This window comes from Esox lucius, chromosome 19 (genome assembly GCF_011004845.1).
Source record: "Esox lucius isolate fEsoLuc1 chromosome 19, fEsoLuc1.pri, whole genome shotgun sequence".
Classification (NCBI taxonomy): domain Eukaryota; kingdom Metazoa; phylum Chordata; class Actinopteri; order Esociformes; family Esocidae; genus Esox; species Esox lucius.
The window spans coordinates 11868763-11894212 of NC_047587.1; the positions used below are offsets into that span (position 1 = coordinate 11868763).

At 43.7% G+C, this 25450-nt stretch overlaps 1 protein-coding gene across 2 annotated transcripts; it reads left to right on the top strand.

The window, feature by feature from the left end:
- Positions 1–1940: 1940 nt before the first annotated feature.
- Positions 1941–19772, top strand: LOC105018285 (glucoside xylosyltransferase 1). 2 transcript variants are annotated; one of them, XM_010883586.3, is made up of 8 exons: positions 1941–2320; positions 2942–3037; positions 5269–5455; positions 7250–7378; positions 14697–14948; positions 15595–15718; positions 15938–16110; positions 18817–19772. In XM_010883586.3, the coding sequence occupies exons 1-8, from the start codon at positions 2103–2105 to the stop codon at positions 18976–18978; spliced, it is 1341 nt and encodes a 446-aa protein (XP_010881888.1). In that variant the 5' UTR covers positions 1941–2102; the 3' UTR covers positions 18979–19772. The 2 variants fall into 2 exon arrangements, with proteins under 2 accessions (XP_010881888.1, XP_010881889.1); XM_010883587.3 differs by lacking the exon at positions 2942–3037 and having other exon boundaries at positions 1943–2320.
- Positions 19773–25450: the final 5678 nt, after the last annotated feature.

Here is a 25450-nt window from a genome sequence, read left to right on the forward strand (position 1 = left end):
GTACTTACATTAATAGTGTGCAAGTCAGTGGCTTCTCTGTGTTTAGCTTTCCTATTTCGGCTGCAGGTAACCTAGTGGTTAGAGCATCTGAACAGTAATTGGATGGTGGTTAAAACTCAGAGCTGCCAATGTGAAAAACGTATTGTTCCCAGGTTTGTTGTTAAATAAAGTGTTTATATTCAACATACCTGGTAATGTAAGGATTAAGAAAATGATTGCCAATGTTTCTGTGTGTACGTGTTCTTCAGCAAAAGCCCAGAAAAGCAGTGGGAAAACAGTACTATGTGGAGCCATGGAAATAACGTGAATCTCTTCCATCTACAGTGTCTCTGTGCCTGGAGGGCTGCACTGTTCATCTTTTCGGTCTGTTTCAGACCTGGGACACCCGGGGAAGTAGAATTAACTAGCATTCAGGAAACAAAAGTATTTTAGCCCTCCGTGACTGAAGTTGCCAATCAGTGACCTAAAGGACCTTGAGTGAGAATTAAAATCACAACACCTCTAACGAAGGGGACGGTGAAGGCAAGCGTTACTTTTCCTTTGTACTGTTTCAAAACAATTGTATGTACCATTTGTCAATTTTTTTTTTTTTTATGTAACATCTAACATTTTTATGTTAAATAATTATGTATTGTAAGTCTTTGTTTACCTGTGAAGTGTTGGACCCTGGGAAGACTAGCTGTTGGCATGACTTCTCATAACGGGTATAAATAAATAGACACCTTTTGGATGGAGATTGGCTCATCTTTCCTAATCTCTATATGCAACTTCTTCTGTAATATTGTGACGGTGAACTTAATTATGAGAAGCAGCATGACAACGTGAACACCATTGGATTGAAGTCTGCTGTGTGTTACATTCTCTGTTGATTGACCAAAGGCATTTCTATCTCCTAATTGTGAAGTATTTTAGAGAGAAAATCACAAAATAATGTTTTGAGCTAGGTGGATAGGGGTAGGACTGACTGAAACTGAGTCGGGTCTGCTGAAAGAAATGGGTACAGTACAGAGCCCCTTTGGGCTCATAAAGTATAATTGGTTCCCTCAATGTTTTTAATCCATTCTCAACTTTTTTTACCCATTGCCTCAACTTCTTAATCCATTCCCTAAACTTATTTTTTTATCCATTCCTTCAACTTTTTTTATTTAATACGTTCTTTTTATATTCATTCATTTGAGAGGTTGAATACTTCTGTAGTCAACATTCTTGTGTTAAGAAATGCTGTGTAATATGTTTGCATGCACAAACATAAATACCCCAGATACACTACAATCAGTTTCTTCACTGGAGCCAAATCCAATATCAGTCAGTTATGAATTGTGCAATATCATGGAAAGCTCTGCAAAAAATAAGATTACATATTGTATCACAGCACCTATTCTCTTTCTGAAGTTAAAATGTATGTGTACTGTATTAATTTGTATAAATCAATAGTGTATGAATAATATTTTATTAATTTGTAATTACATGATTTGTAAAATTATATTAAAAAATATTTAAAGTGCATGTAATGTAATCAATAGCATGTTGTCTTATCTATAACTAGTCTGCTTGTTATGTGTTTGATGTTTTTTGTTGACCCCAACAGGTGTAGCTGTTGAGATCCTTAAAAAATAAACTAAACCTTCAGATTCAAGGGCATGTACTTATGGATAGATCCGTGTTAATGTAATTCTTCAATCTGGTATTGAAATACCAAATGTATTCGAAATGCCTAATGTTTTAGAAAATGCACGTTATAATGGAATTAATACCAACAAATTGTGTTAACGGATTGAACATAATAGGAAACATGCGATACTTTGAGAGAATGGATAAAAAAAATTGAAGGAACGGATTAGCCTGGTATTGTTTTTTTAAATAGTAATACCTAATGGGCTCCTTGAACCCCATCCGCGGGGCGGAGCCATAAGCAGATCTGAGTAGAAATTAAGTAGGCTGTCACGGTTCTTGATCAAGCTTCTTTGGTTTTCTTGACAGGTGGGGTTCAGATTTAATGTAAACCCACTAGCAAGTTAAGTTGGTTAGCATGCTAGCCTGCCAATGTAGCCTTATATATTTAAAAGAATGTTACCGCAGTAACTATACTTGTTATTCACAAAATGCGATGTTATCTTCATGCAGTTCTGTTGTGCATGGTCTTCGCTGTATTATCGGTGCTGTATGCCTTTAATCAACTACCAGTAGCCTCGTCCTTGGAGTCGAAAGATGACGGACGGGCAGACAGAAGAACAAAACAATCCAGTGGCAAACAACCCCATGACATAGCATGGAACATAGTCAGGAACGGTGGAGGAGCTTACCAAAAAGAACATGACAGGTACTGTAAAATACTGCTGTTTATGTTTTTTAGCTAGGTGCAGTAACGCGACCGAACTCAGCCATGTACTGTAAAATAACCAACGTTTAGTTACGTTGCTAGTTAGGCTACCTAGCTAACATGCTATATCAACTCAAGTAGCTACTGTACTGTAGTACATTAACTTGGTTGATTGATTTTATTGATGAAATCTTGCCCAGTAAAGTCTGATGAATATGTACGAATTCAGATGTTTTCATAGCACCGTAGCTACAGGTTGAACTGAACTAGAATTTACTCTGAAAAGGGATTTCAGATAAAATCGGATTATTTATTTTTGATCAACGTTCATTTTAGGTGGGAGATTTTGTTTTACTCCGCGTAGTACATTTGACGAGAATAGCTAGTACACATACAGTACAGCATTATTTGGCTTACCTTTTTAGCAATGTCTTGTCTACAGTCACAGCTAAATTAAAATCTTAAATATAAGTATGTCTTTTGTAATAAAAGAGTTCTATAGCTAGCAGACAAACTCAAAGGTGTTAGATTGTTGGGTACTATCTAGCTCTCCATTATATCCCTGTTATAGATGAAGTCATCAAGGATCCAAAAGGCATTTTCCTCTTCTTGTTCTGTCAGGTGTAATGATGCGTTGTCAGTGACTTACTGGAATCCCTATTGGAGACTCTCCCCAGATGTTTGTGGAATGAACTGCTTGTTGGAACCATCTCCTAGGTAGGCTTGGTTGGGGCAACCCCTTGAAAAGCAGTGGTCACTGAACTTATCTTTCAACCTCTAGCTTAGTAATTCTAGCCTGGTAAATGAGTATGCCAACTTAGGTTGGCTTAGTGGTTAGGGCATCTGACTGGTTTCCTGAAGGTCTGCTTTAGAAAAGATGTATCTGTCTCTGCAAGCCAGCATGTTAGTTACAGTTGTCCTTAACGTTACTGCATCATTTGTCTGTGTGGTGAAGTAACCAGCCTTATGGGGTGCCAGTTGGTTTATCGCTTGTATCGTCTTGTAATTATGGTTTGTGTTTTAAAACTCCTGGGACATTACACTTCTTGGCCAATTCCTAAACAAAGGTCATCAACAAAGTTCCCTTACAGTATGCTGTGTCTTATAGGTTCAAGTTTCGCTCAGCCCTTGTTAGAACCGTGAATACAGAGAGCAAAATCATATACAGACCAGCATACTGAAAGTCCAACGTCCCTATGGATAAAAAATAGCAGACAAATATAAAGTATGTTTAAAAAAATGTAATTCATCATTCTGACCTGTGATGAGACTTATGTGCATGTTAGACAAGATTGTCAGTCCGACACTTATTTTCTGGTGAATGTAATTTCCAAACAGGTAGCTACTGTTGAATACTTTTCATTGAGCAAGTAGTTTGATAAGAAAAATATCCTGGAAGGAAGTGCATCGTGGACATGTCTTGATCTTCAACTCTCCCAAATCCGCTGGCTGTTGCTGAGGATGAGAATTGCCATAACTGCAATTTCCACTTCAAAAAATTGGGAGGGGAGAAAACAGTTGTGCTCATAAGTTTACATACCCTGGCAGAAATTGTGAAATCTTCACATTGATTTTGAAAATATGACTGATCATGCAAAAAAACTAAAACGATTTTATTTAAGGGTAGTGAACATTTGAAGCCATTTATTATCACATAGTTCTTTGGCTCCATTTTAAATCATAATGATAACAGAAATCACTCATGGACGATACTTGAACAAAAATAAGCTGCATGGTTGCATTGACAGAAAGAAGCCTTTACTGCGCCAGTACCACAAAAAATACCTGGTTAAAATATTCCCAACATCAACTTGACATGCCTCACAGCTTCTGGCACACTCATTTTGAGTGAAGAGACCAAAATCGTGCTTTACGGTCATAACCATAAGTGCTATGTTTGGAAAGGGGTCAACAAGGCCTATAGTGAACAGAATACCATCCCCACTGTGAAGCATGGTGGTGGCTCACTGATGTTTTGGGGGTGTGTGAGCTCTAAAGGCACGGGAATCTTGTGAAAAATTATGGCAAGATGTATGCATCATGTTATCAGAAAATACTGGCAGACAATTTGCATTTTTCTGAATGAAAGCTGCGCATGGGACACTCTTGGACTTTCCAGCATGACAATGACCCTAAGCACCAGGCCAAGTTGACCCTTCAGTGGTTACAGCAGAAAAAGGTGAAGGTTCTGGAGTGGACATCAGTCTCCTGACCTTAATATCATCAAGCCACTCTGGGGAGAGTAATTTTTTCTTCCTAAAATTCGACCTTCTTAGGGAGTTTTTCCTAGCCACTGAAATTCAACACTACTGTTGTTTGCTCCTTGGGGTTTAAGGCCGGGTGTCTCTGTAAAGCACTTTGTGACAACTGCTGTTGTAAAAAGCGCTTTATAAATAAATTTTGATTGATTGATTGATTGATTGAGATCTCAAACGTGCCATTCATGCAAGAAGACCAAAGACTTTGCATGACCTGGGGGCATTTTGCCAAGACAAATGGGCAGCTATACCACCTGCAAGAATTAAAAAACTATTACAAAAGACTGCACGCTGTCATTGATGCTAAAGGGGGCAATACACACTATTAAGAATTAACGTTATGCAGACTTTTGAACAGGGGTCAGTTTTTTTTTTTTCTTTGTTGCCATGTTTTGTTTTATGATTGTGCCATTCTGTTATGACCTACATTTGAATGTGAATCCCATGAGAAAAAAAGGACATGTTTTGCCTGCTCACTCATTTTTTCTTTACAAATGGTACATATATTCCCAATTCTCCAAGGATATGCAAACTTTTGAGCACAACTGTATATAGCCAAAGCTTACCGCTTACCCCAATCCAATGCTTTATTACGTCGGAGTGTGCAGGCAGTGGCCTTCCAAATTGCCTTTTGATTTGGGCCTAACCTCTTAGTGTGCCTCTCACATTTATTATCTATTCCTTTCTTAGGGAGAAGACTGCTTCTGCCAGCGTCACAAAGACCCATGATGAACGGATGCATCTGGCTGTGGTGGCCTGTGGTCCCAGGCTAGAGGAGACCCTCACCATGCTCAAATCTTCCCTGCTCTTTAGCACCCGACCACTTCACTTCCACATATTTGCTGAGGACCACCTACACGGCAGCTTCAGAGAGGCTGTAAGTTTGGAGAACTGGAACCAGTGGGAGAATGACAGTTAATGGTGGGGTCTTGGTAACCTTCTTTCAAATCTGTAGGTGCTGTGTAGCCAACTCTTAAGTTTGAATAGAACCTGAATCACTTAGTGAAGACAGTCATCATCAAATGGAGAAAATATTGCACAACAGAGGCATTGCCAAGAACTGGATGTCCCTCCAAAATGTATGAAAAGATGAGAACTGGTCAGGGAGTCTTCCAAGAGGCCTACAGCGGCATTAAAAGAACTGCAGGAATTTCTGGCAAGTGCTGGCTGTGTGCTACATGCGACAACCATCTCCCGTATTGTTCATATGAATGTGGTAGGGTGGCATGACGGAAGCCTTTTCTTACAAAGAAAAATATCCAAGCCCGGCTGAAGTTTGCAAAAACAAGTCCCCCAACAGCATGTTGGAAAATGTGTTATGGTCTGATAAAACCAAGGTTGAACTTTTTGGCCATAGTTCCAAAAGATAAGCTTGGCGCAGAAACAACACTGCACAACACCCAAAGAACACCATATCTACAGTGAAGCATGGTGGTGGCAGCATCATGCTTTGGGGCTGTTTTTCTTCAGCTGGAACCGGGGCGGCCTTAGTCAGGGTGGAGGGAATTATGAACAGCTCCAAATACCAGGCAATTTTGGCACAAAACCTTCAGGCATCTGTTAGAAACCTGAAGATGAAGAGGAAGTTCACCTTTCAGCATGACAACGACCCAAAGCACAAAAAGACTTGAATGCTGTATTTTTCCCCTTGAATTGTTTTTCACTTGAATTGTTCACATTATAGGTCACATTAAAAGTGGAAAAAGTTCTGATTTATCTCATTCTTTTACATCACAAGAACCTGGCATTTTAACAGGGGTGTATAGACTTTTTATATCCACAGTACATCCATATAAGGTGATGGGATATGAGCAGTAATGGCCGGTTCTGCGGACACATTAACCTGGACAAATAAATTCCAGCTTAATCGAGATTCTCAAGTTACCTTGGCAATGATTGTAGGAACTGGCAAGACCGAAAAGATCTTGAACTGGACAAAAACCTTACGGACAGTCGGATGGGATTAGACAACAGAAATGCTGACAAACTAGTTCTTCGTTCTGGCTCTCTTAAACTCAACTCTCTGCCTCCAGGACAGTTCTGCCCTCTAATCAGGGACTTATTTAGACCTGGTACACCAGGTGGGTGGAATTAATGATGAGGTAGAACAGAAAATCATCTGGCTCTGGACTTTGTAGGGTAAGATTTTAATACCCTGCACTATAGGTTGACATGGGTGGGCAACTTAGAAAATGCCAGGAATTTTTTTTTGCACAAAAATCCCTGCACATCCCAGCATGCTCTAATTTTCATAGCACTGGCTGAGTTTTTAGCTCGAGATCGCTAGCCACTTTTCAATTCCCTGCTGTTAAAAACATACAGTAATACAAATAATACTGACTGAAGATATATTCTCCAAAGTACAACACAAATTACTTTACTGACAATTACTGTGGACTATTAACCCTGTCCTCCCCAGAATATGACTCTAGAATATGACCTGTGTTCCACACAAATGCTGTTGGTTCTGCAAGAGTCCTGTTTGCGTGTCGCCCTCTAGTTTATACCTGACTGTCAGAGAGAGCTGTTTGATTTCCCGTCTGTCCCTCCTCAACTCACCTTTTTTTGTCATCTTTGACTTTGTTTGTTTCAACTTCCCTGTGTCTGCTCTGTGTTTGTCCCGTTTTACTTCCTGTCTCTCTAAACTGTCTGCTCTGTGTTTGTCCTGAAGCTGGACTCCTGGCCAACTGTGGGCAGCAGGTTTATCTTCACCATCTATCAGATCACCTTCCCCAGTGACAATGCTAAGGAGTGGAAGAAGCTCTTCAAACCATGCGCGTCCCAGAGGCTCTTTCTGCCGGTGAGTAAACATACTGTCTGTCACTCATACACATACTCTTAGGATGACCCCGTTTTAATCGACCGGTTGTTGGTTGGACCAAGACTTTTGGTAGTCGTGCAGTAAAAAATTATATTTGGTTTCCAAGACACCTGCCTGATTCGCATTTGTATCACTGGACCTATTAACAGTGCAGGGCTCGACAATAACGATGGCCCTGGGCCAGTAAAAAGTCAAATCGGACTAATAAAACTAGCAAGTCACTGTCCCAAACAAAACAAAGAGAGGTTGAAAAAAATTATAATCACATTATACCAGAGATGGGGACAAGTCACACATGGTCAAGTCCAAACAAGTCTCAAGTCTTAACCATCAAGTCTCGAGTCAAGTCTCAAGTCACAGTTCAGATAAATCAAGCAAGTCAAGTCAAGGGTTCACCCTAAGCAAGTCAAGTCGAGTCCTTATAAGTTTCAAGTCAAGTCACAGTACTAAAGAGATGAACACACACACACACACACTGTCCTCTGTTTCTGACGTGCGCTCGGTGCGAAGCTCGATTTCAAAATCAAATACCGTTCCATCTCTGGTTAGAATCCTGCTGCGTCCATAGCAACGTGCTGTTTTTCATGGCAGCGGTCTGTTATCAAGAAATAACACGCATTCTGCACTGGAATTCAGACAATCCATGTAATAAGGGCTAATAATAACAACCTTATAAACTAATTATTGTGACTGAAAAACTGCCTAATATGTAATTACGCTGTAATTATTCTTGTCTGTATGAGTAAAAAAAATAAAACTCTTCGAAATGTTTAGGTGCTAGTAATCACATTGGCGCCTCCATGTTAGCCTTTCATGCAGTAAAGTTAACTGTTATGGTATAAGCACAATGCTTTTTAGTTTCCACGCGCAGTCCACTAACACTTGAAAATGCGCACATTTAATACAGACATTATAGCCTACGTGTAATAATATACATGCCCGCTCATTTTAAGATGCCCATCAACATTGAAATTCAGGCTATGCCACTGTTATAGTCAAATTCCCTTACATCTATTTACCAGACATATTCAGTAATGATAATGGTCACATTTCTAACAAGAAAAAAACAAACATAATATGCAACCAAGGCCAAATTATGACAAACCAAAGATTAATTCATTACATTAGTAACTTAATCGTTATAGATCTTAGTGAAACTGAATATAAAGAGATTACTTTCTTACCTTTCCTTGTGGTTCTTAAAATGACGAATGAAATTTGACGTTGTTGCATATTTAGCATCTGGCAAATCTTTTTTTATTCACACGGTCCAGTTCAAAGTCCTTGTATCCAAACGATACTATTTGTGGAGCTCGACTAATGTTACTGTCTGCCATGTTTGGCGCGGTTTGAATTGTGCAGCGTTAAAGGCACATACGCTGATTAGTGCTGCCCATGTAAAATAATTGTATTGCTGTTTGTTTATTATAAGTTCAAGTCATTGTCGAGTCTTCCACTTCAAGTCAAGTCTCAAGCAACTTTTTCTCAAGTCAAAGTCAAGTCAAGTCATTTTCATACTTTAATCAAGCAAGTCACAAGTCCTGAAAATTGTGACTCGAGTCAAGTCATGTGACTCGAGTCCCCCACCTCTGCATTATACTATCGACATCCTCCAGTTGTTTTGTAATCTGACACACACAACTACGTTTCAGCTCTTGGCGCGTGCTGTTGGTATTGTTTTTCAATAAAAATAAAAATTTTGCTCAGTGCAAAAAAGAATTTACCTGTTTCGACTTCAATAGAACTCCGATGCACTGTCGTCTGTCGTAAGTTCCCGGGCACTGACTACTTTCACAAACAGTCCCTGACCAGTAATGCCAATAACAAACAGCAACTGGTCTGCATGACAGCCAAGCGGGTCGCTGACAGTCCGTCTTCAGGGCCCTTGACTGTACTGATCAGGAATTGAATTGCAGATGCCCATTGGGTGATTGCATGACTTACCTAGTAACTAAGATGGACCAGCCTTGTTCCCTAGGGATGAATGAGTTAATGTTTTGTTGACGTATCTTTTTATGCATTTTTTTGAATTATAAATGTGATGAAATGAGTATACAGTGGGGAGAACAAGTATTTGATACACTGCCAATTTTGCAGGTTTTCCTACTTACAAAGCATGTAGAGGTCTGTAATTTTTATCATAGGTACACTTCAACTGAGAGAGGAGAAATCCAGAAAATTACATTGTATGATTTTTAAGTAATTTATTTGCATTTTCCATCTTCTCCCGCTTTATCCGGGGCCGGGTCGCGGGGGCAGCAGTCTAAGCAGGGATGCCCAGACTTCCCTCTCCCCAGACACTTCCTCTAGCTCTTCCGGGGGGACACCGAGGCGTTCCCAGGCCAGCCGGGAGACATAGTCCCTCCAGCGTGTCCTAGGTCTTCCCCGGGGTCTCTTCCCGGTGGGACGGGACCGGAACACCTTCCCAGGAAGGCGTTCCGGAGGCATCCGAAAAAGATGCCCAAGCCACCTCAGCTGACCCCTCTCGATGTGGAGGAGCAGCGGCTCTACTCTGAGCTCCTCCCGGGTGACCGAGCTTCTCACCCTATCTCTAAGGGATCGCCCGGCCACCCTGCGGAGAAAGCTCATTTCGGCCGCCTGTATCCGGGATCTTGTCCTTTCGGTCATGACCCAAAGCTCATGACCATAGGTGAGAGTAGGAACGTAGATTGACTGGTAAATCGAGAGCTTCGCCTTGCGGCTCAGCTCTTTCTTCACCACGACAGACCGATACATCGACTGCATTACTGCAGAAGCTGCACCGATCCGTCTGTCAATCTCCCGTTCCATCCTTCCCTCACTCGTGAACAAGACCCCTAGATACTTAAACTCCTCCACTTGAGGCAGGCACTCTCCACCAACCTGAAGTGGGCAAGCCACCCTTTTCCGACTGAGGACCATGGCCTCAGATTTGGAGGTACTGATTTTCATCCCCACCGCTTCACACTCGGCTGCAAACCGTCCCAGTGCATGCTGAAGGTCCTGGTTAAAAGGGGCCAACACGACAACATCATCTGCAAAGAGCAGAGACGAAATTGTGTGGTCCCCAAACCTGACACCCTCCGGCCCCTGGCTGCGCCTAGAAATTCTGTCCATAAAAATTACGAACAGAACCGGTGACAAAGGGCAGCCCTGCCGGAGTCCAACATGCACTGGGAACAAGTCTGACTTACTGCCGGCAATGCGGACCAAGCTCCTGCTTCGGTTGTACAGGGACCTGACAGCCCTTAGCAAAGGACCCAGGACCCCATATTCCCCAAGCACCCTCCACAAGATGCCGCGAGGGACACAGTCGAATGCTTTCTCCAAATCCACAAAACACATGTGGATTGGTTGGGCAAACTCCCATGAACCCTCCAACACCCCGTAGAGGGTATAGAGCTGGTCCAGTGTTCCACGGCCCGGACGAAAACCACACTGTTCCTCCTGAATCCGAGGTTCTACTATCGGCCGTATTCTCCTCTCCAGAACCCTGGCATAGACTTTCCCGGGGAGGCTGAGAAGTGTGATCCCCCTATAGTTGGAACACACCCTCCGGTCCCCCTTCTTAAAAAGAGGGACCACCACCCCGGTCTGCCATCCCAGAGGCACTGTCCCCGACCGCCACGCGATGTTGCACAGGCGTGTCAACCAAGACAGCCCCACAACATCCAGAGACTTGAGGTACTCAGGGCGGATCTCATCCACCCCCGGTGCCTTGCCACCGAGGAGTTTCTTGACCACCTCAGTGACTTCAGCCCGGGTGATGGACGAGTCCACCTCTGAGCCCTCATCCTCTGCTTCCTCAATGGAAGACGTGTCAGCGGGATTGAGGAGATCCTCGAAGTACTCCTTCCACCGCCCGACGACATCCTCAGTTGAGGTCAACAGCTGCCCACCTCTACTGTAAACAGCGTTGGTAGGGCACTGTTTCCCTCTCCTGAGGCGCCGGATGGTTTGCCAGAATCTCTTCGAGGCCAGCCGATAGTCCTTCTCCATGGCCTCACCGAACTCCTCCCAGGCCCGAGTTTTTGCCTCCACAACCACCCGGGCTGCAGCCCGCTTGGCCTGTCGGTACCCGTCAGCTGCCTCAGGAGTCCCACAAGCCAACCAGGCCTGATAGGACTCCTTCTTCAGCTTGACGGCATCCCTTACTTCCGGTGTCCACCACCGGGTTCGGGGATTGCCGCCTCGACAGGCACCGGAGACCTTACGGCCACAGCTCCGAGCGGCCGCTTCGACAATGGCGGTGGAGAACATGGTCCACTCGGACTCAATATCTCCAACCTCCCTCGGGATCCAGTCGAAACTCTGCCGGAGGTGGGAGTTAAAGATCTCTCTGACAGGAGACTCGGCCAGACGTTCCCAGCAGACCCTTACAGTACGCTTGGGCCTGCCGAGTCTGTCCAGCTTCCTCCCCCGCCATCGGATCCAACTCACCACCAGGTGGTGATCAGTTGACAGCTCCGCCCCTGTCTTCACCCGAGTGTCCAAGACATACGGCCGCAGGTCAGATGAGACGACAACAAAGTCGATCATCGACCTGCGGCCTAGGGTGTCCTGGTGCCACGTGCACTGATGGACACCCTTATGCTTGAACATGGTGTTCGTTATGGACAAACTGTGACTAGCACAGAAGTCCAATAATTGAACACCACTCGGGTTCAGATCCGGGGGGCCGTTCCTCCCAATCACGCCCCTCCAGGTGTCACTGTCGTTGCCCACGTGGGCATTGAAGTCCCCCAGTAGAACAATAGAGTCCCCAGTCGGAGCACTTTCCAGCACCCCTCCCAGAGACTCCAAGAAGGTCGGGTACTCTGCACTGCCGTTCGGCCCGTAGGCACAAACAACAGTGAGAGACCTATCCCCGACCCGTAGGCGCAGGGAAACGACCCTCTCGTTCACCGGGGTAAACTCCAACACATGGCGGCAGAGCTTGGGAGCTATGAGCAAACCCACACCAGCCCGCCGCCTCTCACCATGGGCAACTCCAGAGTGGTGAAGAGTCCATCCTCTCTCAAGGAGTGTGGTTCCAGAGCCCAAGCCGTGTGTAGAGGTGATCCCGATTACCTCTAATCGGAACCTCTCAACCTCACGCACCAACTCAGGCTCCTTCCCCGCCAGCGAGGTGACATTTCACGTCCCTAGAGCCAGTTTCCGTGTCCAGAGATCGGGTTGTCTAGGCCCCTGCCTTCGACTGCCGCCCGATCCTCTTCGCACCGGCCCCTTATGGTCCCTCCTGTGGGTGGTGAGCCCACGGGAGGGCGGCCCCACGTCGCCCGTTCTGGCTGAGCCCGGCCGGGCCCCATGGGGGAAGGCCCGGCCACCAGGCGCTCGCATACGAGCCCCAACCCCGGGCCTGGCTCCAGGGTGGGGCCCCGGCTGCGCCATACCGGGCGACGTCACGGTACTCAAAATGTTTTTCTTCATTAAGGGGGTTTTGAACCGCTCTTAGTCTGACCCGTCGCCTAAGACCTGTTTGTCTTGGGAGACCCTACCAGGGGCATATAGCCCCAGACAACATAGCTCCTAGGGTCACTCGGGTACTCAAACCCCTCCACCACGTTAAGGTGGCAGTTCTTGGAGGGGTATTTGCATTTTATTGCATGAAATAAGCATTTGATATATTAGAAAAGCAGAACTTAATATTTGGTACAGAAACCTTTGTTTGCAATTACAGAGATCATATGTTTCCTGTAGTTCTTGACCAGGTTTGCACACACTTCAGCAGGGATTTTGGCCCTATCCTCCATACAGACCTTCTCCAGATCCTTCAGGTTTTGGGGCTGTCGCTGGGCAATATGGACTTTCAGCTCCCTCCAAAGATTTTCTATTGGGTTCAGGTCTGGAGACTGGCTAGGCCACTCCAGGACCTTGAGATGCTTCTTACGGAGCCACTCCTTAGTTGCCCTGGCTGTGTGTTTCGGGTCGTTGTCATGCTTGAAGACCCAGCCACGACCCATCTTCAGTGCTCTTACTGAGGGAAGGAGGTTGTTGGCCAAGATCTCGCGATACATGGCCCCATCCATCCTCCCCTCAATACGGTGCAGTCGTCCTGTCCCCTTTGCAGAAAAGCATCCCCAAAGAATGATGTTTCCACCTCCATGCTTCACGATTGGGATTGTGTTCTTGGGGTTGTACTCATCTTTCTTCTTCCTCCAAACACGACGTGTGGAGTTTAGACCAAAAAGCTCTATTTTTATCTCATTATACCACATGACCTTCTCCCATTCCTCCTCTGGATCATCCGGATGGTCCCTTTTTTTTTTTACATTAAATCCTTGTGGAAAAAGTGAAGGGGTCTGAGGGCTTTTCAAATGCTCATTGTTGTGGAAGCTGCTGTCTTCAGAGGTATTCTAGAGTGTGCCGAAGTACCATTCTTTCCATTCAGTCCTAAATCATACACATAGGTCATGATTCTGATGGTTTCTACTCCAGAGAAGAAATTACCTTCTATAATATGAAAATGTTAACATGCATTATGAAAAGCATAAATGTTTAAAGCAGCCTAATCATATGCCACATTTTGCAGCTATGGTGTGGGTATAAAAGTTCAGTCCTTATTTAATAACATAATTATACAGCTCCTCTTGAGTCATTTGTGATGTTTCATCTTTGTGTGCTTATGAAGTGTCAGACAAGCTCAGGCCATGTAGGTGATTTTCTGAAAATGCAGGGGGGGTTGTCTGTTATGTAGAAACACATTTTTATGTTGGTCAGTGAATCGGTTGAGAACTATTAAGTCGAGCAAGCCAGATGTTTTTTGGTCTGCGGAGCCCTAACGCACGCTTGCACGCACTAGGGTTGGGTACCGAACTCGGTACCACGAGTACGGATTCACGTCGAAAATATCGGTACTTGAGAGCGCATCTGGGTGAGAGAGTAGAGAAAGAGAGCCCGACTACAAGAGCGAGATTACCTCACCCCTGCAGCTTGTTCAATGTTCAACACCAGTGTCAGGGGAATGGCGAGCCGAAAGCATTCTAAAGTGTGGTTACACTTTTCAAAACTTGACACAGACAACGCTCGCTGCAATATTTGTGATGCGAAATGCAAAGCTGGCCATGGCAACACGTCTAACCTGAGGAAACACCTGGTCAAACACAAAATATTTCTTCAAGCTGAAGCGTGAAACGTATTTGATAGCATGAAAGCCAATTCGCCCACAGCAGCGAATTGGCTGCTGTGTGTTCGAATGCGAACGATAACCAACCCTAGCATTCACATAGACTCTCTCTGTCAACAGAACCACACTGGATCACCGGGGTCTGATTGGTTCTTGTTAGACTTTCTGACCTCTGATCTCTCTTGTCTCCAGCTGATCCTAAAGGATGTGGACTCTTTACTTTATGTGGACACAGACATCTTGTTCCTTCAGCCTGTGGAGGAGATCTGGTCCCTGCTGGCCCTCTTCAACTCTACCCAGTTGGCAGCCTTGGCTCCGGAGCATGAAGAGCCACGCATCGGCTGGTACAACCGCTTCGCCCGACACCCCTACTATGGCAAGACTGGGGTCAACTCCGGGGTCATGCTCATGAACATGACCCGGATTAGAAAGAAATACTTCAAGGTAATTGTGTCTGTATGAATGTTTTGGAGGGAAATATTTGTGTGGCGATCTGGGTCCGTGCTGAAGAAGTGTCCTTATTGCTTTTTATGTTCTGTTATAGTCTTGTGGGTTTGGACAAGCCGCAATGTTAAAGGAATGGGGTTAATTGTCATAGATGCTTTCTTCTTGGAAGTTCTGTGCTTCAAAAATCTAATTTTAGACCTCCCATATTTGGCTTCTTTATATGTGCAAAATGTATAGCAAGAATCACTGTCATAACTCAGTTAGCCATGATATTCCACGTATGAATGTGAGTGGATTAAATGACATGGTGCTCGTAATGGACCTTCGTGACATTAAACACAATTTTCGGGGACTCATCAGAGCCAGTGGCCAAAAATCCCAGAATGCCCTTTTAAGGCAAGTCCTCTGCACCACCAATACTGACCAGAAGAGGTCAGTGTTGCCATTCTCTTGCAATCTGCATCTGTTGCTCAGTTACTGTGAACGGTTGCACAAATTTTATGTTCGTTGGTAAAACAAAGGATTACACAATTTCATTTCAGTCATGAGTTTAGCTGTTCAGTTTTGCCTTAATATTTTTTTCAGTAAGTATGAATGTGTTGACTGAACATTTTCTTTTCCTCTCCATGTCTTGCTTAAACAGAATGATATGACGTCCGTCCTGCTCCAGTGGGAGGAGCTACTGATGCCCCTCCTCCAGAAGTATAAACTAAACATCACCTGGGGAGACCAGGACCTGCTGAACATCATCTTCCATCACAATCCAGGTAAGTTCACAGGGGCTGTCGTAAGTGGGCTGAACCCCTTCAAATGCCTTGTGTCTGGGTGTTAGCAGTACAGATACTGCCTCGCTGTTTCACTTCGTTTCAGACCACTTTTCACTTCCATTTCATGCATGGTAAACATGAGCCTGGCACATTGCTTCATTGTATAGGGATTTGCCACAGTTAACACCCCCCGCTAACTATTCCCATGTCATCCTACAGAGAGCCTCTATGTGTTTCCTTGCCAGTGGAACTACCGGCCAGACCACTGTATCTATGGCAGCAACTGCCTCACAGCCGAACGGGAGGGTGTCTTCATTCTCCACGGCAACCGAGGCGTTTACCATGACGACAAGCAGCCGGCGTTCCGAGCCGTCTACGAAGCAATCCAGAAGGTAACAACATTCCAAACCATCGCTCACACCTGGTGATTCAGCCTGGAGGAAACACAAACAAAACCCAAAGGGACCCGCCTGACTTCTGTCGGATAGGACATTTGTTTTACAAGATTAAACGCTTTGTTCTGCGTAAAACGGGCAATGGCTTAGGAAAAGCACCGGCTGTTCAATGTGTCTGGACAGATTAGGTTTTCTTGGTGTTATAGTTTTTTTTTCTAAACTGACACACAGTTTTATGAATCATCTGGACCGATCATATCGTTTCTCAAAGAAGTGTGGGTGTTGACATACCTTTCCTGTCTTCCTCTCCTGTAAAACTAATTACATCATCAGGGCACTTCAGGCCATTGCTTTTCTATTAGGGAGACTTCAGCCCATCCAGCTGAAAATGCTAAATCAATAGTACCTTTAAGTTGTCTGTCATTCTGCCTGGGCTCTTCCAAAGCCACACTGATGCCCGAACTGGCCAACATATCCTCCAATCACACCCAACACTGTCATATTTACGCCTGGTCGGACAACCCCTCCTCATCCAGTCCCTCAACCCCTCCTCACCCAGTCCCTCAACCCCTCCCTCAAGCCCTGCTCTCCCCCTCCTCACCCAGTCCCTCACCCCCTCCTCACCCAGTCCCTCAACCCCTCCCTCAAGCCCTGCTCTCCCCCTCCTCACCCAGTCCCTCACCCCCTCCTCACCCAGTCCCTCAACCCCTCCCTCAAGCCCTGCTCTCCCCCTCCTCACCCAGTCCCTCAACCACTGCTCTCTCCCTCCTCAAACCCACTCACGGCTGTGTGTCCTTCGATCTCTTGTGTTTGATTTCAGCGGGCGGGGGAGGACAATGAGGCGGGGTGAGTGGGTGTGGAGGGACAGAACTAGAGAGAGAAAGGGAGAGACGAGGGGGAGTGATGGGGAGGTGGGCTGACTGAGTGGGGGGAGGGAGAGGGATTAAGGGGAGCTTCATTAGCCGAGGTCCATCCATTACCTCTGTGGACCCAGACTACTGTGGCTGTGGCCAATGTTCTCCACCATTAACTAAATGAGCTGGCTTCATTATGGACCCTGTACTGTGCTGCTCACCATCATCCGTCACATACACATTCATACCTACCTACACTTTGGTAATACTCCCAAGGTTTATTCATACCGACCTACACCTTGATAATACTCCCAAGGTTTATTCATACCGACCTACACCTTGGTAATACTCCCAAGGTTTATTCATACCGACCTACACCTTGATAATACTCCCAAGGTTTATTCATACCGACCTACACCTTGGTAATACTCCCAAGGTTTATTCATACCGACCTACACCTTGGTAATACTCCCAAGGTTTATTCATACCGACCTACACCTTGGTAATACTCCCAAGGTTTATTCATACCTACCTACACCTTGGTAATACTCGCAAGGTTTATTCCTGTTTCTGAGCTGTAGTTCCAGTCAGTTTGAAATGGTTTTCATTTGGTCTGGTTGCATCGAAATGCATCAAAAGAATGTGTTCATGGCGGAGTGAATTCATTAGAGAATTGTTTTCTTCAAGAAGCGCTAGGTAATTTCCCAAACATTTGTATTTCTTCCAACAACTTTGCTAAGGAAGCCTTACGACCTCAGTAGATGATTCATCTGATTCATTCATTTATGTGTTGCTACTCAAAGAATGTTTCAATGATACCTAGTTTTTATATGTGCCTGCTGTCAAACAATCAAATAAACTTTACCCCCCATATTGAGGGTGGACAGAGCCAAATAAACCAAACTAAGGAGGAAAACACACCAGATCTCAGGAAATATAATGCTCCTGACCGCTTTGGTGTGAAAACCTCCTTAACCTTTCTCTAATCCTCTTTCAGTCTCCTCTCCACTTCCTCCAGTCCTTTGAGGACATCTGGCCTGAAACGCAAACTGTAGCAGGCATTGGGAAACACTCGGCACACAAAGAGCTCCTCAGTTGGTGCCTCTCCCTGGACAGCCTCTCCCAGCTTGCACTGAAGCTGCCGGGCAATAAAGTGGCCCCACCATTACTGCTATGAGCAAAGCCCACAGAAGAGTTGTAAAATTGTTAGTGCTGATGATGCTACGTTGGGTCCTGATGGGATGCAGACAATCAACACACACACGCATGCATGCATACATACATGCACGCACAAGGCAAGACAACGAACAACCCCGCCACCAGCCAACAGCATCCACATAAAAATCGATAGAAGCTCTTTAATGGTGCTTTATGGCGTGGTGTTGTGTATGAAAGATAATAAAGCCTGTGCGCTTCCTTTGAGTGACCTAATGCCTGTCCAAACTGGGTTCCAATGAGCCCTCGTAAAAAGGTAATTTCCTCGTATTTAATGTGCAGGCTGTAAAAGTGGGGCGCGTCCACGGAATGTAAAAAAGCCTTATTCTTTATTCATGAATAGGACAGAAAAGGCGGTATCTGTGCCGCGAGAGGCACATGTACACTCTTTGACATTTTTTTTATTTTTAAATCTCTCCTTTTGGTGTTTGTTTTTGCATTAACATTACAATTCCACATGCCGCATTTGGACAGGCAAATCGTATATTGTGAGCGTTGTCCATATGTTACAGTAATGTTGCCGGGATTGATTAACCCCAGTATTCACTCCACTTGCTTAGAATGGCTGACTTAAATGAAATAAAGTCATGTAAAAAAGCATTCTTGAAATTACTCCGGTGCTCTTCCTCCACAGTACCCGCTTGGGGGCAACCTAGTCCAGGATCTGCTGCAGCCTTTGGAGTCCCGTCTACAGGAGACCAAACACACCTACTGTGGAAGAGCCAGTCACATGTTTACTAAGAGGCTGGAACGGAGCGTCAGGACACTTCAACGGGAAACCACCGGGGGGAGGTGATGTATGGAACACACACCACGTCAACAGTCCAACCAGATCTGGTCTTTTTTACATTTTTATAGTTGAGGAAGAAGAGGATTTAAACCAACAACCTTAGTGTTGCCAGAGCCAGACTGTTATGGACATAGTCCTGCGGACCCTTCGTCCTGAACGCGGACCATTCGTCCACACCAATGTCAGAAGAATCCATCGTCTGTTTACAAAAAGCAGACAACGACATGACTGTCAAGATGGCTCCAGACTCAATCTCATGGGGACAATATTTTACCTTTTTTATATAAAGATATATATTTTAATCATTTTCAGGCATTTTATGCTTCATTGAACATTTAAAGTCATTAAAGATTGCGGATAGAGTTTTTTTTTGCTGAAACGACAGTAGACCAGATTCAAACTCATGCTGCAGCTGTACATGTGTATCAGAGTAGTCAGTGGCTTTGACTGCTGGACCATGCTGCTGTAGTCCACTGACTGTTTCCATGTGGATTGTTTGTTTCTCAGATTCTCCTATCAGATGACAAGTGGTACACTTAAATCAGGTTGTATTAGGATTTGAACTGTAACAAGAATGTCAGACTGACATTAGCTTGTTGCAGTAATCAGAATTCTCTTACGGTTCTTCATGCCCTTCTTGATAAAATATATATATTTAATGTGTGTCTTATGTTAATATGAACATCAATGATATTCAAATCTTTGAATTAGAATTAGATTAAATTGATTTTAACAGTGAGAGACAGAATAACAACAGAAAATCCAGAAGAATGCATGTCAAAAATGTTATACATTGATTTGCATTTTAATGAGTGAAATAAGTATTCAACCCCTCTGCACAACATGACTTAGTACTTGGTGGAAAAACCCTTGTTGCCAATCACAGAGGTCAGATTTTTCTTGTAGTTGGCCACCAGGTTTGCACACATCTCAGGAGGGATTTTGTCCCACTCCTCTTTGCTGATCTTCTCCAAGACATTACGGTTTCAAGGCTGACATTTGGCAACTCAAACCTTAAGCTCCTTCCACAGATTTTCTATGGGATTAAGGTCTGGAGACTGGCTAGGCCACTCCAGGACCTTAATGTGCTTCTTCTTGAGCCACTTCTTTGTTGCCTTGGCTGTGTGTTTTGGGTGATTGTCATGCTGGAATACCCATCCACAACCCATTTTCAATGCCCTGGCTGAGAGAAGGAGGTTCTCATCCCAGATTTGACGGTACATGGCCCCATCCATCGTTCCTTTGATGCAGTGAGGTTGTCCTGTCCCCTTAGCAGAAAAAAACCCCAAAGCATAATGTTTCCACCTCCATGTTTGACGGTGGGGGTGGTGTTCCTGGGGTCATAGGCAGCATTCCTCCTCCTCCAAACACGGTGAGTTGAGTTGATGCCAAAGAGCTAGATTTTGGTCTCATCTGACCACAACACTTTCACCCAGTTGTGAAAGTGTTGTTCATTGGCAAACTTTAGACGGGCCTGTACATGTGCTTTCTTGAGCAGGGGGACCTTGCGGGCGCTGCAGGATTTCAGTCCTTCACGGCGTAGTGTGTTAGCAATTGTTTTCTTGGTGACTATGGTCCCAGCTGCCTTGAGATCATTGACAAGATCCTCCTGTGTAGTTCTGGGCTGATTCCTCACCGTTCTCATGATCATTGCAACTCCACAAGGTGAGATCTTGCATTGAGCCCCAGACCGAGGGAGATTGACAGTTCTTTTGTGTTTCTTCCATTTGCGAATAATCGCTGTTGTCACCTTCTCGCCAAGCAGCTTGGCGATGGTCTTGTAGCCCATTCCAGCGATCTTGTCCCTGACATTCTTGGACAGCTCTTTGGTCTTGGCCATGGTGGAGAGTTTGGAATCTGATTGATTGCTTCTGTGTACAGGTGTCTTTTACACAAGTGTCTTTTACACAAACTGATATTATGGGCACTCCCTTTAAGAGTGTTCTCCTAATCTCAGCTCGTTACCTGTATAAAAGACACCTGGGAGCCAGAAATCCTTCTTATTGAGAGGCGATCAAATACTTATTACACTCATTAAAATGCAAATAAATGTATACATTTTTTTGTGTTTTTCTGGGATTTTGTTGTTGTTATTCTGTCTCTCACTGTTCAAATAAACCTACCATTAAAATTATAGACTGATCATTTCTTTGTCAGTGGGCAAACATACGAAATCAGCAGGGGATCAAATAATTTTTCCCCTCACTGTACAGGGATTGTGAATGCACTTTGACTATCTGCCATATAACTTCATTCATTTCAACTTGTTGTCATCCTATTTATCCTAGAATGTGGCCACTGAAATGGTCATGAATCAATATTTCTGTGGCTTGTAGGTCTATGGAATTTTAACCAAATGAATGTAAGAGATTTTAAATATAAAATTAGTTAAAGTTTACATAGGATAGGTTTGTGGTTTATTCACTGAACTTGTTCCCCAAGTCTTACATATGGTACTAATTTTAACACGGTTCATGTTTTTGTGTAATCTTATGGCCTAGTTCATTTACAGTATATCCCCAAATAACAAACAGGCACATTCATCTGGAAATACTTTAATACATTAAAATAAATGGAATCCTAAGTTGTCCTAACAAACCAAAACAGTTTTTTATGAGTGATGTTTGTCAGTTTCCTATATTTGTAATTTATCCCTGAATTTGATTTGGACGATTGATTGTTACAATCAAGGATTAGCCTATGTCATAATATCCAAATGTTTATATTTGTGTGTGTTTCCTTCTGAAATATTTGTAAAGTTACTACGCAGTGTACAGCACAGGGTATAACAAGTTTGTTTGTAATGATGGTTTATACATGGTATATGATGTCAATATGTCTTTGAACTTGTGCTGGTTGGCCTGCAGTAATGTCCAATATGTCCTGTATAAAAGATTAGAATCAATGGAACAAGTGTTTGTGAAATGATCCAAGACAGTAGAGGCAATTCTATTTTTTTTTACTAGTAGGGATTGGCTTTTGCATACCGACTAATACATTTATTTTGATGAATTACTCATGGATGTGGTTGTCTTTGGTAAGATGTGGTCAAGATGTGGCGTTTTGTGCATTCGTCAAATCTACCTCACACTTCAGATATCATGTACATGGTCTGTAAATGAATGCATAATAAATCATAGCATATACAAATTCACCCCATAGTGGGGGTGGTAATGACATCCTTTATACACCGTTAATGGACTATGGACACATATAGATGGGTTGGGTAGCATTGCTGTAGTTTATATGAAGCCATTATGTATACTACAGAAAACCTTTATTTTTTATAGGTTATATATATTTTATATAAGGTTTGAGCAAATCATTACAGGCATAAACAGGCCAGAATCGCCTGAGAAATGTATTCCCCTGCTATGACCGACTGATACATAAATGGTGACCTATTTATGGTGCATTCCAGGCAAGTGGCTGAGGAGGCAAGCATGAAGCATGACTGAGAGAGCCTAAACCAGAAGAAAATGAAAAATCAATGTGTGTGAAAACATCAGAAAGAGTCGTAAGATGGCCCGAAAGAATGTGATGATTTGCTGGAGCACGTTGCCTCTGGGTGGTTTTCTCTTTGCACACAGCCTGAACGACGTGCCTAAAATGAGCAGTACGCCGGGGGGTACCCGTCAGTCCTCCGTACCTGGGATGGGATGGTGGGTAAAAGGCCACGTGGATCTGTGAAGAAGGCCATGGAGCCTCGAGGTGAGAGCCTGGCTCTTTTATAGGTTCTTTCTTCATTACACCAGTAAAGGTGCAGTGGAATGCTATATACCAGCTCTTGTGTGCAGTAAAAATATCAGTATTTTCACAAGTGAAATCAAAACCAACAGTCGTGTAAAAAAGCAGCAAGCACACTGAGTAATAAAGAGGAGATGTGCAAAACGTTCTTTCCTTGATTCAAAATATCTGGTTTCACGCTGCCCACATCTCAAAACATGTTGAAGGATAATGTCACAGGTTACTTTTTGTTCCAATTTGTTTTAAGGGGCCTAGGCACCAGGAAGACAGAGGAATTGCAAAGTTAACCTCTTAAAGGGGACATGAACTAAATATATTTATTTCATGATACTGTCGACCCAGTTATGTGTTTAGACAAGTATCTCTATACATCTGATGGCTAATTTGGAGAGCAGTTAATTATTTTGATGTGAAGTGTGTTGTCCTGTTCTCCAGTTTTCATAATAAACAACTTCCACCCATTACAACACGTTTTCCCAGATGTACAGAACAGCGGCTCTCAAGTGTTTACCCCCATTAGACTTTTATAATGTCAGAGCATCAGCATGGTTTTAATTATAGTCTTGCCACTGATCAAATAAAAATCTAAATGGCAAAATAAAATCTACAAATTGGTGTAAATTAATCACAAATAATTAAAATATATATATATATAACGGATTTATGTATTATTAATATTCTCTTTAGTCAGTATTTGGTAGAGACACCTTTGGTAGCAATTACAGCCATGGTTCTATTTGGATTTGCCCATATGAATTCTTCAAGCTGTGTGAAGTAAAAGGGGGATTTTTTTGGTGAAAAGTAATTTTCAACTCTTTCCACATTCTTATTTGGACTGAGGTCAGGGCTTCGATTGGGCTACTCTAGGACATTGACCTATTTCTGTTTAAGCCATTCCAGTGTGGCTTTGGTTGTATGTCTTCTCCCATGCCTCGGTCTCTTGCAGACTTAAGCAGGTTTTCTTTCAGGATTTCTCTGTACTTTGGTGTATCTATTTTGCCCTTCACAAGCTTTCCAGGCCCTGACAGGGAGAAGCATCCCCATAGCATGATGCTACCACCACCATGCATCACAGTAGGGATGGTGTTCTCAGTGTGATGTGCAGTGTTAGGCTTGTGCCATATATTCAATACCTATTCAATACCTTGAAAATGCAATTTTTCTTCCCTTTTGAAGAACCTTATTCCGGATTTGCTTTGAATGTTTCTTCATTATGTTGTTTTTTTTAGGAATTGTACTAACCAACTGTGGGATCACCCAGTGACAGGCCTATTTAACCTGAAATCGTGTGAAACACACTGACTGTACACAGGTTGACTCCATTAATCTAAATGTTATATTTGCAATTTAGAACAACTTGCAGATTTGATTTATGCACATTAAAATGATCAGTGGATTTCACGTCGTAACACTAAAATATGTGTAAAAGTCCAAGGGGGTGAATTATTTTGAGAGCCTCTGTCCCCTTAGAAGTTCAATTACAGCAATTACCCAATGATGGAACCTAGAATTTCAGCCCCCATGAAGCCAACCCTGAAGTAAAGGAGAAGCTGTGTAAGGAGAGGAGGGTTCGACACTAGACCTGCAGGCGAACTACCGCGCTCCCAGTCTGATAGTGGTTAGGAAATCCTATAGACAACCAGAAGGCATATGAATTAACAACGGCTCCCATTTTCATTGGAGGATCTCCATTAAACTAAGCCTGTGTGTAATGACTCCTTCACTCTCAGTAACCAACGAGCCTCAGAGGGAAACATAAGTGCATAATGCAGCCTGCTTTACACACTGAAAAAAAGCGGAAAATGCCAGAGGTCAAATCATTTCTCCTTGTGAAGTGATTATACATTTGCAGGGGACGGCTAACCCGAGATCGTTTGAACACTTTTAAGCCGAAACACATCGCAAAAAGATGAATGCTCGAAGTATGTGTCAAAACTTATTCAATTTTGGATAAAGGCTAAATGCCTCTGCAATTTCGAGGTTTTTGAATTTTCTCTGCCCGGTGAAAAACGGTGCAAAATGGTGATTGAGGTCTCATTCCGTTTCGGTGTGACCGAAGCTGCCAATGGATTATTCATGTTATTGCCTCCTCTCAACCCGATGCTCAATAGCACTTTAAAGCCCAGACATAAATTATGTCAATGGGAGGTAAATGGCCTAACGCAGGAGGGAGAAAAGAGGTGACTAAGTAAGGGATAGGTACAGTGGTGGCTTAATGTCAGCTCATCTGGTATAGGAATCTGTAGCTATCATTTGCAGTTGCGTATGGGAATAGATACACGGAGGCCTCAACGACAGCCCGTGGGGGTGAAGGATGGAATGGCTTCCTCATATTGTTTGTACAGGTTGGGTGAGAAGATGGGGTCTGTCTCTGAGGAGGGTAAGGATGTTTTAGACTCTAAGGCAGCTATGCTTTCAGGTCCAGTCTAAATTCAACAAGGGTTATTGTTGTTTATTTCTGTCTTTACAAGTCAAGTTTCTACTGGAATAGATGAGTGTTAATGAGAGGTTGGTTATATACTTCACTAGTCTGAATTATAAGAGGTAAATAGCGCTGTAATGGACACACACACACACACGCTTTCCCATCTAGTCACCAGCACTTCTCTTGCGTTGAAGGACGAGTCTTGTTAGCTGAGAGATGAAGCTCCCTGTGGGCCATGCGTCTTCGTGCGTTGTCAGTCAGCTAAACTGAGCTAGCCAAAGTGACAAACTGTAGAGGCGGAGATGA